This window comes from Equus przewalskii, chromosome 15, assembly GCF_037783145.1.
Source record: "Equus przewalskii isolate Varuska chromosome 15, EquPr2, whole genome shotgun sequence".
Taxonomy (NCBI): Eukaryota; Metazoa; Chordata; class Mammalia; order Perissodactyla; family Equidae; genus Equus; species Equus przewalskii.
Window position 1 is genome coordinate 86,357,464 of NC_091845.1, and position 23,118 is coordinate 86,380,581.

At 38.0% G+C, this 23,118-nt stretch overlaps 1 protein-coding gene across 50 annotated transcripts in view; it reads left to right on the plus strand.

The window, feature by feature from the left end:
• Nucleotides 1-22,598, plus strand: part of MBNL1 (muscleblind like splicing regulator 1) — a 200,492-nt gene extending 177,894 nt beyond the window's left edge. For 21 of the 50 annotated variants that reach the window (XM_008521211.2, XM_008521263.2, XM_070577644.1 and 18 more), the window contains 4 exons: nucleotides 4,843-4,878; nucleotides 5,561-5,655; nucleotides 8,613-8,687; nucleotides 11,283-14,685. In XM_008521211.2, coding sequence (XP_008519433.1) covers nucleotides 4,843-4,878; nucleotides 5,561-5,655; nucleotides 8,613-8,669 — 188 coding nt within the window. In that variant the 3' untranslated portion in view covers nucleotides 8,670-8,687; nucleotides 11,283-14,685. Of the gene's footprint in view, nucleotides 1-4,842; nucleotides 4,879-5,560; nucleotides 5,656-7,469; nucleotides 7,534-8,612; nucleotides 8,688-11,282; nucleotides 14,686-21,457 lie in introns of those variants that run through there. The other 29 variants (XM_008521254.2, XM_070577645.1, XM_070577635.1 and 26 more) reach the window with 7 other exon arrangements.
• Nucleotides 22,599-23,118: the final 520 nt, after the last annotated feature.

Here is a 23,118-nt window from a genome sequence, read left to right on the forward strand (position 1 = left end):
TTCTAGAGTCAGATCACCAGACAGAATTTCGAGGGAGTGCAGATAACTAGCATAATTTCTTCAAAGAAATTAAAAATTATTTGTGACAATTTATTTCATTGAATAAAACATTGCCATTAGAAATGACAATTTTCCTATTTAAAACCTAAAAATAAAAACAAATCCAACTTCTTCCATAGATTATTTAAAGGAACCTAAAATAATCTGTCTTATCAAATGGGTTTTGTATTAGTTTCTCCAACAACATTCAAGTGACTGAAGACTTAGAGAAAAACAACTAAAGACTTTTCTAAATAAGCATACCCATTAATTGCGTGATCTATCTGACCCTTATTTATGATGATAGTCTCTCCCTGGAATGACTTTTAGGCTGTGGATAACACAGAGGAAAAGATGCTAGGTAAGGGTCAAGTCAGGGAAAAACAATAAACGCATTCATAAATCAGAATCACACTCTTTCTCTGTTCCAGAAACTAAGCATAGTTAATTTAAATAAAATGTGCCACAATACTTTCAAATATCTGAAAATTTAAGATATATTTGCATTTTTATGATTAATTTTGCATCAGAGATGATCTTTCTTAATGTTTGTAATTTATATAACATGAAATTATTGCAATATTAATATAAAATAACATTTATTTGTAACCCAGTTTTAAAGGGCTTAAGCAGCAGGTTGACCTTTGTTAGTCACATAGTCAGAGGTAGGGACTGCCTCCATCATTCTTTCAAAATACTTTCATAATTTGTCATCTGTGCCTGTGTACACAAAAACTGGTCCTATGACATTAAAAAGTTAAAATAGATAGCCCATCTTTACCTCTGCCAAACCACTTTGTCAGGCAGCCAGGAAGGGAAGAAGTCTAACGCAGAGAATGTGAACTGAGATGCCTTAGGGGCCAGGCAAGAAACATGAAGACGTGAAGCAAGAAATAAATTAGGAGCTGTAGGGTCTGGGAGGCCCTGGGGAACACAGGCCCAACCTCAAGGAGAGGTCAGTGTTCAGACTTAGACTTCTGTTGCCTGGCACATTGTGCCTGTTGTGCACCGCACACCCTTTGTGGCTCCGTGTACATCATTGTGTACGTGAATGAGGCCTGGTTGTGTCTATGCCTCCCAGAGTTGATTGTGCAAACCTCCACAACTTAATGCAGAGGCCCTCATGTCCAGTGTTGTCAGATCTTAGGATTGTTTCCCAGATATTCTGGACATTTGGATGTTGCTGTGTGAAATTTCTCAATTTTTAGATTTCGTCAGCTAATTCAATTTTTTAAAATACTTTTTGAGAGCTACAGGAAATCTATCCTACCACAAATTCATCTGTAATCTCATGTATAATACCTCGGACAAAAGGAAGTTAATTTTCCAAAGTCTAGGTGATTCTGCAGACATAGGAAGAATTATATGATCAGAGCATTCCATCTGACTGCAATATAATAATTTGGAAGGTATATTCTGAAGGCTTTATTGAAATCGAAAAGAAAATGGAAGTCATTTATTTTTTTCAGCTTAGAATTTTAGAGCTCTGTAGTCTGTTGCCTCAGTAATAACTTCAGGGATGTGTAGGTATATTTCACTGAAGTTACAGTGAAGCATGGTTGGCTACATCCTTAGAGCAGATGACTATGTATTCAGTCTAGGTTGCTGGCAAAAGGTCCTGGTTCAGTGGCAAGCCAGTTAGCTAGCTAAGAAAAATTACTATATACTGTAACTTTTAAGAATAAAATTGGACTTACATGGTATCCACTCGTCTATCCATCATCCATCCATCCATGTACCCATTTATCCATCCATCTTCCAACCATCTATCTATCTCTTCCCTCTGTCCCTCCCTCCTTTCTTTCCTCTATCCTTCCGTTTTTCTATCCATCCATCCATCCATTCATCCATCAATCCACTCGTACATCCATACATGTTTCCATTCATTCAATCAATAAAAATTTATTGTATGCTACATGGTGTACCAGTATTCACCCTAGGGATTACAAATTTATGACCCTTGGGCTAAACCTAGAATCGGAAATATGTAAGAGTGTTTAAATAAAACAAAATGTAAATCCTTTAGAAAGTGTACCTGCTCTCCAGTTCCAAGCCCCACACTCCCTATTGCCTTAGGCCAAGTTGTTTCCCACAGTTTGTTCCAAAGAGCTACATTTTATTGAGTGTTTTCTCTGTGCAGTGCTGTGCTGGGTGCCCTATAGACATTATCTCATTTTTTTCTCATAACAACCCCAAAAGGCTGGCATAAATGGCAACAGGAAGGCAGACCTGAGTTTAGAATAAAGCCTGGAATGTAGTGTAAGCACTAAGTTTTATTTGTTATTTCTTGAATTCGGTAGTGTAATAGAATAGAATTCAATAGATCGAATAGAAACAGAAAGAAATTACAGAAAGCTGTTGCTTCTTTGGATATCAGTTTTGAGAATAATTCAATTAATTGTGAACTTTTAGTACTAAGTGATATAAATTATTTTTAGAAGACCTGAAGTCAGCTTTATACTTCTTATCGTAATATACCTAAATAGGCTTAAGTATCACATCCAAATTCAAACCACTAAACAAACAAACCTCCGTTATAATCTTTTCTTCCTTCTACTTCTTTCCATTCTCCTTGAAGTAATTTTAACTACGCATACATCTCCTATGTAAAGGACCTTCCTAGTTGTTTTTCCTGCATCTTTATAAAGATCCATTAAAAAATGTAATTTAAGAAGTCATGTAATTAAAATAATGTGTCCCTCAGAAACACACTATTCTGGCTATGTAAATATCTTTGAAGGGAAAATTTGAAATTGACAAATACATTCATTTAAATTTTGCCTTGTGCTGAAAATTGAGGAAAAAATTTTAAATTGGCTGTGTATCATTATTAGTAAATCAACCCATCTGATGTAAAGATGGATATTATGGTCATTTCAAAAGTGATTTTTCTTTTTGGTAAGTGGGTCCTACAGCATTATGTCTTCATATTTGTGAGTTACTGCACCCTGGCTAGTATTTTCATTGCTGCCTTATGTTTATTTGCTGCAAATCCCTCTCAAAACTGTGTGCGTTGGTTCTAATGGTAATGAGGAAGATAGCTCAAACTGGAATTCAAATCGTGAAAGCTTTAGGGTGTTAGAGAGAGAGGAGTAGGGTCACTCATTTTCAGCATGTGCAGGCTTAATTATGCATGGGATGAAATATAGTAGGCAAATTGCAGCATAATAATAAATAATAAATTTAAAACATAACATGTACAATATTTAAAACAGCTTTAATATTCCTTAAATACTACTTTATTTTTTCCATCCTCTTTTTCCCAGTGCTCCTGCCCTGGCATTAGAGGAGAATGGTTGCCCAGGATCTAGACCCAGTATTGAATTTTGCTTGCTCTACTGTCTCAAATTAATGTCTCTGTTATTACTGGTTTCTTTTTGTTGTTGTCTTTCACTAGTGTTTGACTCAGTAGTGGTAGCAAATAACAGAGATCTTCAAGTGTCCTACATGTTGCCTCTCAGCATAGTACCTCTCCACCTGGGAGGATGCGTCCCTGGCTCCATCGCCGAGTTTAGTCACTGATCTTGTGCCCACCGTCCCACTGCAGCTCTCACAGGGATGCTGGTTAAGTACCTGTGTTTCTCAATGGCAGCTTTGTTTGTAGGGCCATCTCTCACAAGACTCAATTGGCAGATATTTTTCTAACAAATGTTCATCCCAGATGCTGCTAGTATTTAAATAGGATGTGCCAAGATTTAGATAGAAATATAAAATCATTTGATATTTTAAACCCTAGAAGTCTAAAATAATCTCATAGAAAGAATGGTAGTTCAGTATGTGGGAAAGTGCCCTGTACTTGGTAAAATAAATTAGATTTTTCAATGTTTATATGTCAGAGAGAACAGGGACTGTATATGTAACATTTATTTTAACATCATGGTCGAACAATTGTGAACATCAGTGCTAACGCCCCATATGTGATGTACGTGTCTTCATTATCTCCCTTTCGGGTTTTTTGTTTAAGTCTGATTAACAAGTTTTTGTATGTGAAATTTTGTAGAACATTCACTATTCCAAGAAGTCCCGAGGGTCTAAACCAGCAATGAAAGCCAGTCTATCTTCCCAGATATCTACTAAGTAAAACAATTCGAGACTTACAAGAAAGTTATGTCCCCTCTAAATGCTTTCTCTACCCTTAAAGTCCAAACTAAGACAATGCAGAAGTTTCACTTCTTCTTTGTGCATAAATTTTTGCTTGGTATCCCCCAAAATAAAGTTCCTGTATGGATGATCACAACCCCTCCATGTATGTGTGGTTGGTGCTACAGAGAACAGGGAAATAAAACCAAGGGAATGAAAATGAATGTATTGGTTTCATTACGTTGTTAAGTCAGTTTTGTGCTTCGAATTATTTAGCGTTTTGATAATAAAAAGTTTCTCAAATTATTTAACGTGTTCTTAATATAAAGAAATCGTTAATAGATTCATATGTTAAAGTCAGAAATAGCAAAGCCGCCAGATGGCTAGTCACCAGATTAAAACAAGACAAATTACAATGTTATTTTTAAAAGAATTAAGCAGGTTTAAATTTTTTCCAAAGTACTTTTATTTATAGGCGGCAGTTAGAGAAGCAAGCGTACCAGCACACAGTTAAACTGGCTTGTACTCTTCACTTGAGACTGGGTCTAATTGATCACTGTGCTAGTGTGTGATTTGATTGTGCTGACAGTTACATGCCACTGTTCCCATAATAACAATTTTTCTTCTTTGTTCAAATGAATTTCCTAATTACACGTGTGATGGGATGTTTTAATTCTTTTCCCTTTTCAAATCCACCTTCCTGTTGCAATGCATGATGGGCAGGCTCAATATTGTGCATGACACCCGCTACAAGTGTTGGTAGGTGCCAGCTTTGTTTCTTGATTATCTTAAACCTATGGTGCACCTCACAGCCCCTCAAAATCCACTGCTAAGTTTAACGGATCTCTATTGGGCAAGTCCATTTCCCTTTACTAACACCTGTCAATTAAATGCCATTTTCTGTTTAATTGACATGGACTCACACAAATGTTTTCTTTACGCACAAGTTTCCTTCAGTCACCTTTGGTGGATTTTGATTGGACTATGAGTTCTGGTGTGTAAAAAAAAATCTGTCTCATAAAAGTAATATATTGTATATGTTTATAATAGTAAATGAGAAAAAATACTTTCATTCAAACAGATAACTGTATATATGAAGTAAATACCTGTATTTTGACTTAGATTTTGACTGTCTATGAACACTATATGAAATTCTTGTTTTTGACTTAGCAAATTAAGCCTGTTTGTGTCAATTTTCTTGATTTGATGGTAACAAGCTTTTTTTCCCCTTTTTTTTCTCTTTCATCCCTCTTCCCCTTCTCTCCTTGGAATGTTGTCCTGCTTTGCGCTGTGATTGCATGTCACTCGCTGGTGATGATGTCCCGTCACATGGCTTATTGCTGTGATAAATACCATGCCCAATTATCTTCTCCATGTTGCCATGGTTTCCATATTGCTACACTCTTCTGTATGTTTGCTTATATGATTCTCCCTCCGAAAGTTCCCATGGTGCACGGTGCTACGCCAGCCACTGTGTCCGCAGCAACAACATCTGCCACAAGTGTTCCCTTCGCTGCAACAGCCACAGCCAACCAGGTTTGCTAATTTACAGCTTTGTTTCTTAAAAACCAACTCTAATAGGGCTCAAGCCGACAGCCCTTGCGCACGTGGATTTCCCACTGAGGTCGGTGGGGCCTGCGTGTCCACGAGGGCTGTCAAGGGTGCCTTAATAGCATGGGGTTCAAAGATACCTCTTGTTGGCCTACACATTCTCTCTATGATGAGCAGCAGAATGCTTTTATGCCATTTATCAGTGCTCCAAAGTTGTCGCAGCTCCATTTCTAAAGCTACTAAAATGATATTTACACAAGCAATTCTCAATTTGGTCTCAACCAATAATGCAGGTATTTTGACCAATCAAAAATGTACATAATCTTAAGGTTTTTATTATGAACATTTGGCATATACAATTTCTCAGTTCTTGCCTAAATTCTTAATTAGAAGCAAAATATTTGTGTGTTACGTATGCCACAAATGACCACTCTTGTAAATAGAGTTTGTTATAAATTCATTCTAGTTTTATTTTTTGATAAGCAGACTGCATATTTCAAATAAATTAAATTTGTGTCCGAGCTTTGATTCTCAATGCTTTAAGTGGAAAAAAAAAATCCTGTGTTCTTATTTCTATAATTACCCAGCATAAATGTGGGAGTTATGAAGGGAAAAAAAAGACATCAAATATGGAAAATTGAGCCATACTGTGTTCCATGCAAGTTTATGAAGTAATATTACACAGGCTACTTTTAAGTAAAAGAAATCTATTTCAGAAATTTAAATTTTATGATGTACAAGAGGGACTATTTAAAAGAAAATGATTGTTAAAGTATTTAATATTTAAAAATTGACATTGATTCAACCTGCATTTTCTGATTCTATTTAAAATTGTGTTCTGGGAAATACTGGTTGCACCAAAGTCAGACTTACATAAAGTAAGTTTTGGCTTAAATATATAGACATATTTGTTACAAAAACAAAGTTCATTAGGGTTAATAGCGTATGAAAAAATTTAGAGCCAAATCAAATTTCAGATAACCCGCAGAGAAAGGTTAAATGTAGCCGAATGAATCTCAAAAGAAACCAGTATCAACCTGTCAGCGCTTGGGAAGAGAAGAGCATCCAGGTGTCATCTGAATTTGTAGTTATGGCCACAAGGGGTCGCCACCCTTGTTCTTACAGAACGCCATGTACTGTTGAAGGAGAATCCTAAGCTATCAGTATAACCATTAAAAACTTTCAAAAGCCGCAAGCCAAAATTGATGTATTTTAAAGTTTCAGACAAGCTTTAAACATCTCTTGGCAAAAAAATCATTAGTTTTTCAAAAGCTTGTCAAAATAGCCCTGGATTTATGCTAACACATCAGACTCATTTACAAGAATGCTAGATTGTGCATATGTGGCATGTTAGTAAGTAATCCATAGCAGAAATTTCTTAATGGATTCAATGCAGCCCATTTATGGTGCGGATCAATGATGCTGAACTCTCTCGTGTGAACCACGTATGACTGTAGAATTGCTGGTGTAAGCAGAACTATAGCAAAGCAAATTCCAACATGCCCTTGGCCACTTGGGTTGTAGGGGACACTTTACTTTTTGCATTGTGCTGTGACCATTTCATGCATAATCTTGGGTCTTCATACTGTTTTACAACCAAAAGAAAGAAAAGGGAATGGATATATATATACACACATATATTATATCTGCATATACATACATATGTATATGCCTACAGTACATTAGCAATGCTGGAACTAGCTGATGCCACAAAATGCAGCCTGCATGCATGCAGAAGTTTATAGCTGGCCCTTCATCTGCATCGATTGGTGTTGAAGGTCCTTGGTATGTTTCGACAGCCCCATCCTTGATGCTTCTACACTGTTGGGTGCAACCTCCTGTCCTGCAGCAGCAGGAAAAATGGTATGAGAAGCTTCATTACGCTTGGAGCACGTTTTCGTGCCATTTGCCAATGCTGTAAAATTGTGTAAAGATGTCAGCTGAGAAATGGAAATAAAATAGAGACATATTAATTTACACTCCAGACCGTGGATTGCGATACGCTGAATTAGTCTAGGACATCTAAATTGAAACAACAACAACAGAATGCCTTCATGTATGTGATTTCACTGTTCTCCCATCAACCCTGCTGAAATGGGGTTAGTGCCATTTTATAGATGAAGAAACTTAAGCAAGAGTAATTAAGTGCTTTGCTCAAGGTTACACGGCCTGGGGCGGGGTGGGGGATCACTCATGCAAGAAGCCTGCTTTCCGTCCTCCCACGGTCTTACCACTGTGCTGCCTCTCCCAGGCAGAGCTGCCCTTCCTGGTGGGAAGAGAATCAGGCTATGAATTGGAAGTTCTTGGCTTTGGGGACCATTGAAATAAGTCACCCCTGTATGGGTTTCCTATTGCATTTCCTCGCAAGTTTGTAAATTCTCTTGCCCATTTAAAATACAATAAAATGTGCAATCAGAATTCAGAAATATGTTCTGATGTAAACTTACCCTCTTATCTGCTTCTTCTGAAATACTCCTTTGGAATTCTTACCTGGTATTTTTAAGTTGGAAAAAAAAGTTAGACACCATCCTGAGTTGAAAGAAAATGTTAGATATTGGTTGCACAAAAATAGGCAAGACATTTCCTGCTTTGATTTATGAATTGCTAAACAACTGAAACCACAGGCGTGTGTGCGTGTGTAGGCCAACAAAAAGGGCTTCTTTCGATTACTGCTCTGCATGAATTTTTGATAGTTTTACTTCTTTTACTTCCTAAAATCTGATAACATTTATAGAATAGTATTTAACCCAAGGATTTAAAAAAATGAGTTGCTACCTTGGCACTAAGTTTACGTTAACTTACTGTTATGTTGACCAGATAAGGACTGTCACCTCACAGCTGAATTTCACTTTTCTTAAAAAATTTAATATTAAAATGTTTTCATCTCTTGGTTGTTCGCTTGCTTGCATGGATCATTCATTAAATAATTTTTTATTTGCTAGATACCCATAATATCTGCCGAACATCTGACTAGCCACAAGTATGTTACCCAGATGTAGAATTTTCATCACTAAACAGTAAGTTCCTTATGTAATATATAGTGTCTATTCATGGTGGTTTTTTAAAAATAACAATTGTGTAATGCATTTAAAAAAATTTTGCAAAATTTCAGTGAAAATATTTATAGAGCTCACATTTTTATCTTCGATGGATTATGAGGAATTTTATACAAATTTATAATAAATATATTAATATCACTTAAATGTACATAATACTTAGGGAAAAATAAATTGCTTTTTCTTCATATTAGAAATAAACACAAGCATGAAGGAAAAAGATGACTGAAAATTACATAGAAGGCATTGATCAGGAATTGGACAACTTTTTCTTAAAAGACCAGATAGTAAATGTTCTTGGCTGAGCGGGCCATATGGTTTCGTTGCAGCCACTCATCTGTGCCCTCCTAGAGCGAAAGCAGCCTGAGGCGATATGTAAATGAAGGGGTGTGGCCTTGTCCAATAAAACTTTATTTACAAAAATAGGCAGCAGGCTGGATCTGACTCACAGGCAGTAGTTTGCTGATCCCTGGTAAAGATCATCACTTATTTTATTTTTTAATTTTTTTGCTATACTGTGAATAAGAACATGTACCCACCCACTTGACCTCATGCTTCACCACACACAGGAGAATGCAAAGCTCTGACTTGAAATAAATGTGTACACACACTCACATATATGCATACACACACATCCACATATCCAAATGAACTTTAGATACTTCAAAATAGTCACCTGGGAGGACCATATAATTCTGAAAATGTAGCCGTTGCTCAAAAATAATTTGAAAGTCTGGTGGTTTTCCCTCAGACATGTTGACTTAAGTACTTGCAAAGGTGGCCATTTTTCATCCTTAGAGGATATGTCTGATTCAGTATGCATGCATTCAAGTTGGCATATGTTCTCAGAAGTATATTGGGCACTTATTTTTATACTTTACATATAATATCTATATATTTTAATGTATTTTATATTTAAAACTGAACCTAGCAAATAAGATAGGCGATCATTCTTTGTTGCTTCCCTGCCTTCATTTATGTGTTCGTGAACACATTTATGAATGATTTTTTGGTGCTACTATGGGGTAGTTACCATGTCAGTGAGATAAAGATGAATAGACAATGAGATGGAGATGTAAATTTCAGCACAGTATATTAAAATTAGAGAGTTTTGAACAAATTTCTCTTGGAGCAAAGATGGAGTAATTTTCCCAACAGGGTCAGAAAATAAGTGAATTTGGACAATGGAGATTGTTGTAGAGAGGAGGAAGGGCCTCAGAGAAGAAGGGACAGTGTGTCGAGTCAGGAGGTGGTGGCAGACCACCAGCCAGAGGTCTCGTGACGATAATCCACAGCAAGAGCTGGAACACAGGTGGAGCCCTGCAGGAGAAGAGGACACGCAAAGTTTGAGAGCCATGTGAGAAAGACATGACAGACTCGATCTGAGAGTGCTACCAGGCACACACTGCAGTGAGAAATTAAATTCTTGATGCGGATTTTTGTCTGTTTTCTAAGTGCCCTCAGTGCAGTCCTTGTGGTGAGGTTCAATACTCTGAACGGGAGCCACGGTTTTGAATAAGCACATTGCTCCGTAGCATGTAGATTTAGAAGAAGGGTACCCCTTTGACATGTTTAAAAAATCTGTTTCAGGCTTTTATAGTCAATTGGGTATATTTGGTATGTATATCTGTAACTGTGTTCTATTTCTTAGTAGCAATCCAGGTTGAAACAAATGAGACCAAATGGCCCTAAGTCCATCAATTAGCAAACCAGTGGATTTGTCTGCCTTCAAGCTTAGGTTCTTCATGTTCTGTTTACTTAACAAATGCTTGCTCATTTTCAGGAGGAGTTGTAATATTTAAACAGGTTTTTGATGCAGCAAAACGGTGATTTCTTTCAATCTCAAGATTGTATTTATTCTAAAGCATTCTTTTAATATGTAACGATTCTCTGATGAGAACAAACTCTATGTAAAAACTAGAACTATTAATTTACAAGTACATTGTAATGTCTGTTCAACCTTAATTCCTCAGGAGCATAAGAAACAGTCTTTATTTTTCTTGGCTTTAGGGGAAAAAAAACCTTTAAATTATTCCAAACAGTCACTTAAAGTGTCATTCTGTTTTTGTTTTTTTTTCCAAATTCATACCATCCTAATCGAGCACCCAAATACAGTGAATCGTGTTTAATAGGACTTATGGTTGGGTGGATTTTAATTTTGTAGGCCAGATCATTGCTCTGGAAACCCATTGAACTTTAGAAGAGAAGAAAGAGTTAAATTCTGGTCCACGACGAGAGTGCTGAAGAAGAGCGCTGTCTGCTCTGTTGTGCCCCTTGACTCTGCATGTGGATTTTATACTGTCCGCTTAGTGGTGGGTGATATTAAAGCAGAGTCTACAATTGTGTTAAGCTGTGCATGTCATTTTATTCTCATAGAGATGATAACAAATTTAGATCCATTTGTACTTGTGAAGTGTTGGATCTTATATGAAGATGTGATAGCTACATGTGTTCACATTTTAAATCAAGAAATACAATTTTCATACTAAATATATATTAGAAACTGTTTTTAGATATTGTCCGTTTTAACAAAGATTGTCTCTTTTTCCCTTGTAGATCATACTAAAGAGGAAAGGACAGTGTGCTTGGTTAGAGTAAAGGACGAGGTCATTAGCCATATTGTATATACCGTCAAGCAACACACACACGAGCCCCTCAGCCACGAGACATCCACATATTGCATGTTAACCAGAAGACAAGACAACATGGAAACCCACTGCACACTGTTGCCTATACACTTTGTACATTTAATTGATATTTGTGCTGAGGTGATATTCCTGTCTACAAGAACAACATTGTCTTTCTTTTCTAGCACAGAGTTATGCATTAAAATATGCATACCTAATTAGTTTCCTATATATTCATGCCATCTTGAAAAGACAGACTATGGTGTAACCACGATTCTATTATGTATTGGTACGTCTGTAGACCAAGATATAATTTTTTAAAAATAAGTTTATTTCTTTCAAGGTTTACAAATAACAAAGGTGCACCTTGTATTTAAAATTGCCATTATAGATGAGAGCGTGCATGCACAGTCATTTTTGTTTAAGAGTAATATTTTTAATGTAATAGATTTTAAGATGTGGTGAGGGAGGGATCTGACAGAGATGAATGTGCCAAGCAAAACCACAACTGTGTATCTTTTAGAGCACATCATGGCTTTAAGTACCATGTTGTTAAGGATTCTCATGAAGTGCCATAGACTGTACATCAAATTAGAGTATTATCTCTTCAGTGTTATTGTTTTCAGAGCCACATTTTGTTGCTTATTCGCTACTACTAATCAGTCAAAGGGCACCATTCTTTTTTTTTTGAAACCAAAGCTGTCTCAGAAATGGCCAGTTTAACTTTACAGTAACAATAGCACAACACCGACTCTCTTAATACGGATAAACTCACACATACTGGAGATATATATGATAGATATATATATAAAATTATTTTAATGCATTGTAGTGTAATATTTATGCATACTATACTGTATAACATGTTATTCAAAAGGGATATGCCATTTCTGAGACACGATAACAAAAAAAAATGTTTGAGGAAATTATTTTGCTTCTATTTATAGCTCTGTCAAAAGTCAAAAGACTATAAATGCTTTGCAAAAATGGTTTCACATTTGCTTAAATGCTTCATCACAGTCACATTTAAAATAGTGACTCTAAACAAAGAAGAAAGCAGCACTGTCATCAGATGCATGATAAACCAAAATATGAAAATGGAAAATGTTTAATTAACCTAGTGATTGGGTGGGTTAAGTACATGGGTGAATTTTATATGTGATTTGTTTTGTTTTGTTTCGTTCAGATTAACTGCTTATAGCCTTAGAAAGCCTTTTACAAAATTAAAAAAAAAAATAGATGTGCATTCAGTTTTTAAGAATGGATTCATCCAAAGGAATTCCCTTTCTGTGGTTTGGATGTTGCAGCTAGTGAAGGGTAATTTCGCTCTGCTCGGCAGTTGTGAACACTGCTGAAGCCGGGGCCAGGTCACTGGTAGTTACCGTGTGGAATGGGAGAAGCGAGGGTTCAGTTATAGAACCTCCCATACTCCCAAGTTTACCGCAAGTTTTTATGCTTGAGAGAGACGCTTTCTAATATAAGACTGATGTGTTGATCTCACCGATTGTACTGTACATCTATTAAAGCCTTAGATTATTACATTACGGGTTGGAACCCATACCAATGTAATTTCAATCGTGTTTAAGAGAGTAATGGTGACTTCACATGTTATTGTAGTTAGTTACATTGTAGAATATTACTTATTTTTCTTGTTAAAATGTAGTTTTTCATTTCCTACATTTATTAGATTTCATTTTCTATTAACAATTGAATACCATTTCAGTTTATAGACTCTTGTTTTATTAGATTTTACCGATGAATTTTTCAAAATACAAAAAAAATTAAAGTAGTCTTTCCTTCATAACATACTCAGTTTTGAATTACATGTAGTGTCATATGAATATTCGTATTATTGTTAACTAAATGATTTATATTTTACTGATTTAATATTAAAGTGTAAGAATGTCAGTCATTGTTAGTTCTTGTCTAGTTTTCATTAAAAGAACAAAGATCTTTTATATGGATATCTTATAAATATATAATCATTGCTAAGTAAGAAGTTAAGTTGTTGCTATGGCAACAATCCTGGCAGACAATTGAGTAATATTTTGATGATTTATTTTGTTTGTAATTAGTTATTATAAGAAGATCTAGATCCTAGATATTAGAATAAAATTTATTTTCTACTGTATCCATTTCAAATGTTAAAGTATTGTTTAATATTTTTGAAATCCCTGAATATCAGGCCTTGTTATAAATAAGCTGCATAATCAATAAATAGAACAAGGGACTTTTTGTTGATAATCCAAATACTCGAGGTTTACGTAATGAGAATTCTAGCGTGTGTGCAAACTCTTGAGGGTTGATTATGCTGCAATTTACCATGTTGGAACGTTGAGAGAGAAGGTTGACTTTTTGCACTTCTGTATATAGTCAAAAGAGAGAAACCTGTATAATAGTAAGATCTTATTTTGAATAAAAACGTCTATAATTACAAGGAGTTTTGTTAAGGCTAATAAAATGACAGACTGAGCAAAATTGCTTACAAAAGTGGCACAGAGTTAGCACTCCAAACCCCTTCAAACATGTTGCTTTGCTTTTTGTGGACAGCTTGTAGTTTGCCAGGATTTTTTCAGCTGGAAAGATATGCCATCCTTCCAAGATTTCATGACTGACAAAAACTCCACTGGGCCAAATCTGCCTGAAGATCATTACCAAAAATAGCAGGTACTTCAACCATTAAGGTGAAATCATGGATCAAATATTCCTTACATTTTTTCAAAACTACTGCATGTTTAAAACTTCAACAACAACAAAAAAAGAGAGAAAGAACTATACTAAGGACGTGTACTATTCAGATCAGTTTCTGCCAATTTCAGTGGTCTGTTGTTCACACACACACAAATCTTCAAAACAAGTATTGACTTTCACAAAATTTAAACCATGAACAGGCAAACCAAACAGCACACCGTAGCTATAGTTGTTATGTGATTGTTTTTTAAATTGCTGTAGGATCCTGTTCTTTCAGCAGGTGAAAAAATAAAACACAGTTCAAATTTCACGGTTTTAATTTTCAACTCAGAAGCACTCAAAACAGCAAATATGTAATAGGCACTTGTTGAATGAATTAGTGTAGCCGGCCTTCCCCCCAGCTGGTTACAGTGTTGCACTTATCAGCAACCCCACAGCTTTCACCTGCTGAAAGGACAGACGTGCTTGGTTTTACTATTATGTAATCACAACTTACTTTCTGCTTGTAGTTGCTTAAAATTATGTATTTGTCTTGGGCTGCAATTTATTTTATGCTTATTTTATTATTACTGCAGTAGTTGACTTTGCTGTATGGAAAAATAAAGTGAAATTGCCCTAATAAAACTTCTCTTTCTTAAGTATATTTGTGTATCTGAGATTGAAGAGTAAATTATTTTTGCGCGTTTCAAGTATCCGTGCGTGTCTGTCTTTATGAACACATGGATAGGAAAATTCATTGTCCGGTTTTACTTGATTGCAAGTAAGGCATTCACTGTCTTTCTCACGAACTCTCCTTTGATATCGAGAGAGAGAATCTGAGTTGTGATGTATTGCCATCCTACGCCCAGTGTTTTCTGAAAAATCTTGCCCTCCCCTCCCCTGACATGGTAAGTGCTACTTGATATGATTTTAGGTATAAGGAAGGAAAACTAAAAGGAAAAAAAAAATTCTCTTATCAATTCTAGATCCCTGTCTTTCTAGTAAAGAAATTCTCTTTGCCTGACTGCCCTGGGAAGCTAGCCCTGGAAATCAGGCAAGCTAAGAGAATATTTCAATAATGAAGTAATGATGACCCTTTATTCAGAGGGATAGAAGAATTTATGCACACACAAAGCTGAGCCAGGCCATGACATAACTCACTCTTGAGTGTGTGTGTGTGAAGTTTTTAAACAGTGAATTAAAATTTAGGTTCCAGTGAAGCCTGGTGTCCCGCATGGCTTTGCATGTTGCAGTTTCCACAGGTGACCAGTGAAAGCCAAGGTCCCACTAGGAAGATATTTGCTCTTCCAGTCACTCACTGTTACTTTATGTGACCCTGCCACTTGGTGGTTGGTCAGAGGATGCAAATTCTCCTTTGTGGGTCATGCTTTTTTCCCTACAACTTACTGCAATACGGATAAGTGCGTTATTTGTATTTAGTACAATTCTCTTACTGGTTGAGTTCCAGAGAGCATTTCTGTTATTCTCAGCGGAGCCGACTATTCGAGGTGCCGCTTATCGAAAAGAGCGTAGCTGCCGTGGAGACGGTCGTGTAAAGCAGGGACTCACGGCCCTTGTGAGTAACGTCAAAACCTCCGGCTCTCTCCAGTTAGTGACAGCATTTTGGGTGTCTTTTAATTGAAAAAGAAGTACAATAACAAAAAGCCATTGTAACAGTTTCAGTACTTTAAGTGGAACTGTGTTTTATTAGTTGCAACAGCATATACGTGCATCTGAAAAATGGTTTTTGAGAGACTCATTCTCCAGACAATGCTTGTTGTTCAGAAGGAGGTATTCCCACAGGGACCACTAGGGGTCCTCAGCTCACAGGATGGGACCCCATCTTAGAAGTCAGTTTCCTTTTCTCATTTGGGGAAGAAAATCATTTGTCAGCGCTACTACGCCCTTACAGACTCACGGAGTTTACACTTTGGGGTGACCCTGAAGGTCAGCGACGTGAAGCAATTTTTGTGAGGCACTCTTTTGAACAGTAGCTTCTTTTCTGCAGGAAATGGTCACTTCACACGTAAGTGAACCTCAGAGACTCAGCAACAGGGTTCTGTGATTTTTCTACCTGTCTTACTCCACTCTCCAATGCGTCGGAGGCAATCACTTCATTTGAGATACTCTGTGTTCTGGAGAAAATATTGTTATAATATTGTTCAAGAACTTGGAAACTTTTGAAAGCCTAGAACGTATCCACTTTGTGTTCAAAGTCTGCTGTATTAACATGATGAAGAGGTCCCAAAATGTGCAAGTTAGAGACTTAAATGTCAAGGGGTTTGTTGTGAGTTCTCTTGCTCTGTCAGAACAACAGTGGGCCTCATTGAAATGACTTTCATGTGGCCTTGTCCACTGTGGGCCCTGGCAGCCTCCAGTACGTCATTTCTCCTGTATTGGCCCCAGCCAGCCCTGCAACATGCTCCCATATTGGCAGCAGCAGCACGCGGGCTGGGTGGTAAATCTGCCACAACCCTTGGACTGTGTCTGTGTGAGGCTTGGAGGGTCTCGTCTGCTCTGAACCCCAGACCAGCAAAGTCCAGGTGTGTGCTGGGGCTGACCTGGGCTGGGGCTCTAGGATGTCCCTTTTCCTTCCTCCGAGCCCGGCTGCCCCACTTCTCAGAGTTGTCTGCACTTGCCCAGACACCTGTCATCCTCAGTCATCCTCGGCTGGCCTGTCCTACCGCCCCCATCCGGGGCTGCAGCCACCAAGGGGGCAGGGCCTACCCCTTTTTGTCTCCTGAGGAATCCGCCCCTCAGGTCCCTGCCCTTCTTCTGTTGCTTGAGCTTTTTCTTTGTTCATGTAATATTTTCCTTTTGCTAATTAAATGTTGGAAACTGGGGAAAAAAATATATAGCCTGCCCTTGAATTTACCATTTTAGGAAAAAAATAGCAGTGGCAGGTTAGAACACAGATAAAATCTGTTTAGGTCTTTCAGAAACAATTTACTGAAGCAAGAGTGGCCAGTTTCTTTCTCCCTAATTGGGTTTCATAATGACAAAACATAGAATTCCTTTTTTAACAGATAAAGAATTAGCCTGAAGGGTTGGTTGTTCAGGTGGTTGGAGCCACCAGGTTGTTATGTAAATTCTAACTGCCACTCTCAGTCACATCTGCCTCTCGGTGGGGCCCCAGGAATAGAATCCCTGACCTTGAAGGTAGACGAGGTCATCGGCCGAGTTAAACAGCAGCTTCGGTGGGCTTGTGTGCTTCCGCTGCAAAGGGCACAGCTTCACTGGAGGGGAGTTTTAACTATTGCAACGGCGTCCTGTGCCGGGGTCGTGAATCCATCTCCTGGGAAATAAAAAGCAGCCTCAGAGGAAAACACATTCTCCATACGAGGGTCCCACGTGTGTGTGATCGCTCAGGCCCGGGTGCCGAGCTTATTAAATCTGTTCCAGCACTAGATATACAGGTCTTATGGGGAATTAAATCTTGAGTTATACCTCTGAGTCATAGCTGAAAGGCCATGGCTGGGACCAGGATAGCTATGACCCAGACTGCCCACGGAGACAGGATCCATTCACGGGAGAACACCCAGTTCATAATGGACTTAGAAACCAGCAGTCATAGTGGCTCTGAAGGTCTCGAGATAAGTGAGCTGTTTGCAGAAAAAGTATATACTTGAACTTAAATTTAGAACAGTGAAGGGCCAAAGAACCACAAATTTAGCCAAGCAGATCTCCGAAGCCCATTTAGGTGGCAGGCAGTGCACCCGTCTGCAGGAGATTATGACCTCTCTTATCAGACAGCGAGTGCAGCGAAGCTAAACAGAGCACCTGGACCCCAACGTCCCATAGTATAAAACAACTTTGGTTTAGGGCAAAAATAGAAAGACATATAAGGAGCTAGAAGCCTTAGTAATTGACATCTAACAAATCAACAGTTGAAATCTAGGCACCAACTGGGCCTCAGTAACCGGAAGAACTCATCGTTTGCCCAGCTTTGCTGTACCACTGGGCCACTTCCTTTCACAAGTGCCACCAATTCCCAGGTGTGGCCCTGGGTGGGCTCTAAAGATAAATATATGTGATGACGTCTGGTGGGGGTAGGAATTGGGGCAGAGAGAAGGGCTGGTTTTGATGACCTTGTGCATGGTAAAGACGGGTACTGCCCAGGGAGACCAATATCACAGACGCTGGTAGGAAACTAATGACAAAGGAATAGGTTATAACCTCCTAAAATGATTATCTAAGATGTGCACCGAAAATTTTCTTAAACTCATAAAAATCAAAGCCATCAGTAGAAATGGCCTCGATGCACTGGGGAGGCACTGGCATGGAGAAGATGGGGGGCTCTGGAATCACATCACCTGGATTCATGTCTCGACTGTTCAGCTCTTTGACCTTGGCAAGTCTTTGTGACTCAGTTTCCACCTTAATAAGATAGAAACAGTAACAAGAATATTTACCTTGCAGGGCATTGAGTGGTTCCCAGACTTTACTGAAGATTGGACTTCCCCGGGGGATCTTTCAAAAGTACTGATGCTTGGTCCCCACCCCTAGACGGTCTGATTTAGTTGCTATGGAGACAACAACTGAGTTAATATGTATAAAGTGCTTAGAACATGCCCGGCGTGCAGCAAGCCACTGATATGTGGTAACTGTGATTGCTGTTTCATTATTATCCATTCTGCAAATTACTCCACTTTAACTTTTCCTCCTAGTTCTTAGGTTACATCCCTTTCAAAGCAGCCATGTGCGCTCCATCTCTATCTTCTCGTGTTATCTGCAGTTCTGTCTTTCCTGTGCAGCGGTGAAACTTTGCCTTGCTGTAATTTATCCCCACAATAGACCTGCTCATTGCTGTGTATATAGTGAACGTTTCAAACAGACAATCAAGTACTTTTTGACTCACTCCGAAAATTGTTCTTTCATGTCCTGGCATGATATGATCACAGACCTCACCCAACTCTTGTCAACTTGAAAGTGACCGTTTAGACATATCTAAGTTTAACTAATTGAATTCTCCCTTTATTTAAATTGTGCTCAAGATTGAGTAATAGAATGGCTGTGTCAATCATCGTGAAAATTGTGCCATTAAACAATTTATTTAAAATATTTTTATTATATTTATCAAGATAATATTTCTAATTATATTTGAGCAGCACTAATACATTTCCATATCACATTTTATCATAGATTTATTGTAGAAGCTTAAATTAGCACTGACTCAGTTCCATAAACACACATTAAGAATCTAGTCATGGGGCTGAATGGTTAAATTCGCACACTCCACTTTGGTGGCCTAGGGTTTCTCAGGTTCAGGTCCTGGGTGCAGACATGGCACCGCTCATCAGGCCATGCTGAGGTGGCGTCCCACACAGCAAAACTGGAAGGACCTACAGCTAGAATATACAACTATGTATGGGGGGCTTTGGGGAGAAGAAGAAAAAAAAGAAGATTGGCAACAGATGTTAGCTCAGGGCCCATCTTTAAAAAAAAACACAACAATCTGGCCATATGCCAGGCAACATATGAGGCTCTGAGGTACAGGTTCAATGGCAAGAACCTCACAGTTTAATGACTCCCACGAGATGTACAGAGCACTGACTACACACTGCTGTGCTGTTTCCCACCACCCACACCTGTCCCAGGCCCTGTAACTGTACCACAAAATAATTTAGAATAGGCTTAAATGAAAAATACTTTCTCTTCTTGAGCACAATCATATGACTACCCTATTCATTCTCAGCTTATCCTTAAAAAGTAATCTGAATATTGAAAATATATTTAAGAATAAATATGTTCATAGCATAATAGCAAAAACCAAGAACAGTCTTTGTTTTAATAGTTAGAAATGACTAAGTAGTATAGAGTGTTATGTACTTAAAAAGCATTTTTTCAAAAATGATTTCATTACGTGGGAAAGTAATTTTAGTGGTAGGATTATAGGAGACTTTTAAAATTTTCTAGGTTTTCAAAATTTCTAATTGTTTTAGCAAACATTTATTACTTTAAATTACTTCATAACCTTGCCCTTTATTTTTTATTTTGAATTCATCTACGTTGTTTCTTAGACCATTCACCCATTTGAGTGAGTCAGTTTGCCAAATTCAGAATATTAAAATGTCTTATAAAATTTGCACTTTACCTGTCACTGTCGGTTGAAAATTATGTAAAATGTCTTGCCAAATCAGTGAAATATATATATTTTTAAAGAAGAATAGTAAAAGGACATTAATAAAACCCCTCTTTGTATAATCTTTAGTCTTCGTTCTCTAAAATTGTAACTAGTTTCTATGTGATATCATCTGCTATTTGCATTTTATTTACAGCACAAATTTCTATTTTAAATCAACCATCAACCGATTTATCTATTTGGGTGGTTATCTCCTCACTTCCCCTGCCCTCCAAAAGATGCCCTAAGTCATCAAAATTGGTTCATATATATTTATTGCAATTTTTTGGAAAGAGACAACTAAGTGTGTGCAGCAAACCTTAGCAAGATGCGCTAGCAGGGGAGCGATGTTAACCAGGGAGACAGAGGCGAGGGGAGCGATGTTAACCAGGGAGGTGACGTTGGAGCAGAGGCCTGACTGAGGTAAAGGAGCGTGACCTTACCTGGGGCCCAGCCGTCCTTCCTGTCGAATGCTGACTCACCCTTTCTGCTAAATGAAATGCCCCTGCATCCAGAAGCTTTCTTCTCGTCCCTCCTGACACGGTGACGGCGACAGTAACTATTTCTTACTCAGTTTTCTCGGGCCTTTTTGCTTTACTTCTACTCCAGTACTTATTATTTTATTCTTCCTAATGTTACAGGTTCATTGCTTACAAATCTGAGTTTCCCCAAAGAAAGGTATTTCTTACCAGGACGACACAGAGATAAATATCTCTGTGTGGCACTCAGTACCTAGCACCAAGTTTTGTATTTGGTAGGCACTGGTTGAATGTTCGTTTACTTGAATTTTAATTAAATTTATCTCTTAGCCTCTATTAAAAATGCAGATCAGGAACATTCTATCCAACTCTGCTTTTCAGATTGTGAAAACAATGCAACCACTGAATATCTAGAAAGATCGATAGAATTTTAATGTCTTCCATTTTTTGAAAAATAGTGTGGAGAAATGAGCTGGTATTTCCCAGCCCACAACACACTCTGAACTCCCTTACTGTACCACTAAATACAGTAATTTAGAATGTGTTTAATTAAAACTTCTCTCCCTTCTTGAATACAAAAACGTGATTACCTAATGTTATGTATGGAGAGGAGAACGTAGGAAGGAATCTTCTGACACGGGTGGCATACCTTATGAAGATGCTCTTATTAAGGAGTCTATGGTGAAAGAGACAACATTCCTCCACAATCTTTCTACCACCTTTAAAATATTTCCACATCTGAAATTGAGAGTCTGCTGCCTTGCAATGCAAATGTCTTTCCCTATCATCTGTGAACTGTTTTCATTTATGAACTGTATTTGTTTCTTTTCCCAGGCACCTCAAACCTGTGTTAATTAGCATCAACAGCAGAACATAGGAGGAACATAAGACATTTACCTGTGAACAAATTACAAGAATTGCAGTGGAAATTGATTTGTACAGAACATATACCTACAGCCTGAAGACTTTTTAATATATTTATCTTGTTTTAATGAGTTGATTTCCTTTTCTTCCCTGCTGTTCCCTTTATATTATTTCATAAGGCTCTGAGCTCCAATCACTATTTTTGGCTCTCTCAGCTCCCAGTAGAACTCTCCTTATGAAAAGGTATATTGAATGATTATTTCATCTGACATGACTTAAAAGGGTCTGGGAAGCCACTTCATTCCCCTACAGACAATTTTCCCATCTGTTCACTGCTAATTAACAACTCCTGAATTAGAGAGAAAATTTTTCATTCTATAGTTATGGAAATTTAAATACTTTAAGAGGTTTTGTGGAAAAATGACAAATTCGTATTGCTTTACTTTCTTTCTTCCCTCTCTTTCTCCATCCCTCTCTCCACCCTTTCTTCATCATTTTTTCTCCTGTTCTTTCCTCTGTAAGAATTTAGAGCATGCTAATCTGTGCCATGCAATGTGGTAGACATGGAGGAAATATGATGACTCCAACCAGGCTCTGTGCTCGAAGAAGCCCAAGGAGAATTGGCAAGATGTACGTGTCAGCCGATAGCCACAATGCAAAGTGCTGACTGGCGTGCTGAAGGACTGCTCAGACTGTCATGAGGAAGGAGAGAAAAGTTGCTCGTCCCTAAGGAGAAATGGAGGAGAAGGAGCCCAGAAGACAAGTCTACTGGAGGCAAACTCCCCCAACTTGACAGTCTTCCCTCTGGTGGTCAGTGTCACGTACTGACTAAAGGCATCGCCATACTCACAGGGATAAAGGAGAAGATTGCTATTTGCCTTCTATAATGGCACCATACCCCAACCTTAAGTCTGATAAGTCAAAAATGTGATAATCACCTGTGTTTTGGTCCCACAAAATCTGATGATGCTGTTTCTTTAACTTGATTGATGTGTTGGCATAGTTGGATAGCTTCTTAAATTCTCTGATTTGCTAATATCAAGTGCATACTCACTACATGCATGGGTAAATGGTTACCAAATTTTAAAATAAATATGAGAGATTACTAAAATGCTTACCTCATTGCCTTTTTCCAAAACTCCGTAAGTTACTAGTCTTATTTCAACTATGAATAGATAAGGGTGAAAGAATGAACCAGATCACCACAAAATGCAAACCACAACTGAGTCATTAGTACTAACATCTTCTATAGTTTCCTGCAGCATTGTTTTCAAGAAAAGATGGGTTGGCTCTGACCTAACCTTGTCTCCTTCTCTTCCCTACCCTCTGGTGGAGGTTCCCAGAACAGCAGAATGACGACAACCCCGGGCCTTACGGCGTCAATCTCTGAAGGACAAATACCACGTCCTCTAATAACTGCAAAACACTTGAACAAACTCACCAATTATTTTGTATTTTAAGAGTTCCTAAAGATAATAAACCAACAAATTGCTAGAGTCTATTGCTTTCCATTTAACAACAATCTTCACCGAATGCCTCTGGCTGAGAGCGTGCAAGCAGTGAGCACCCGGAGACAACACGAGCGAGGCCCTGCTGCTGCCTGGACAGAGGTCAGCTCTGATTGGGAGAAG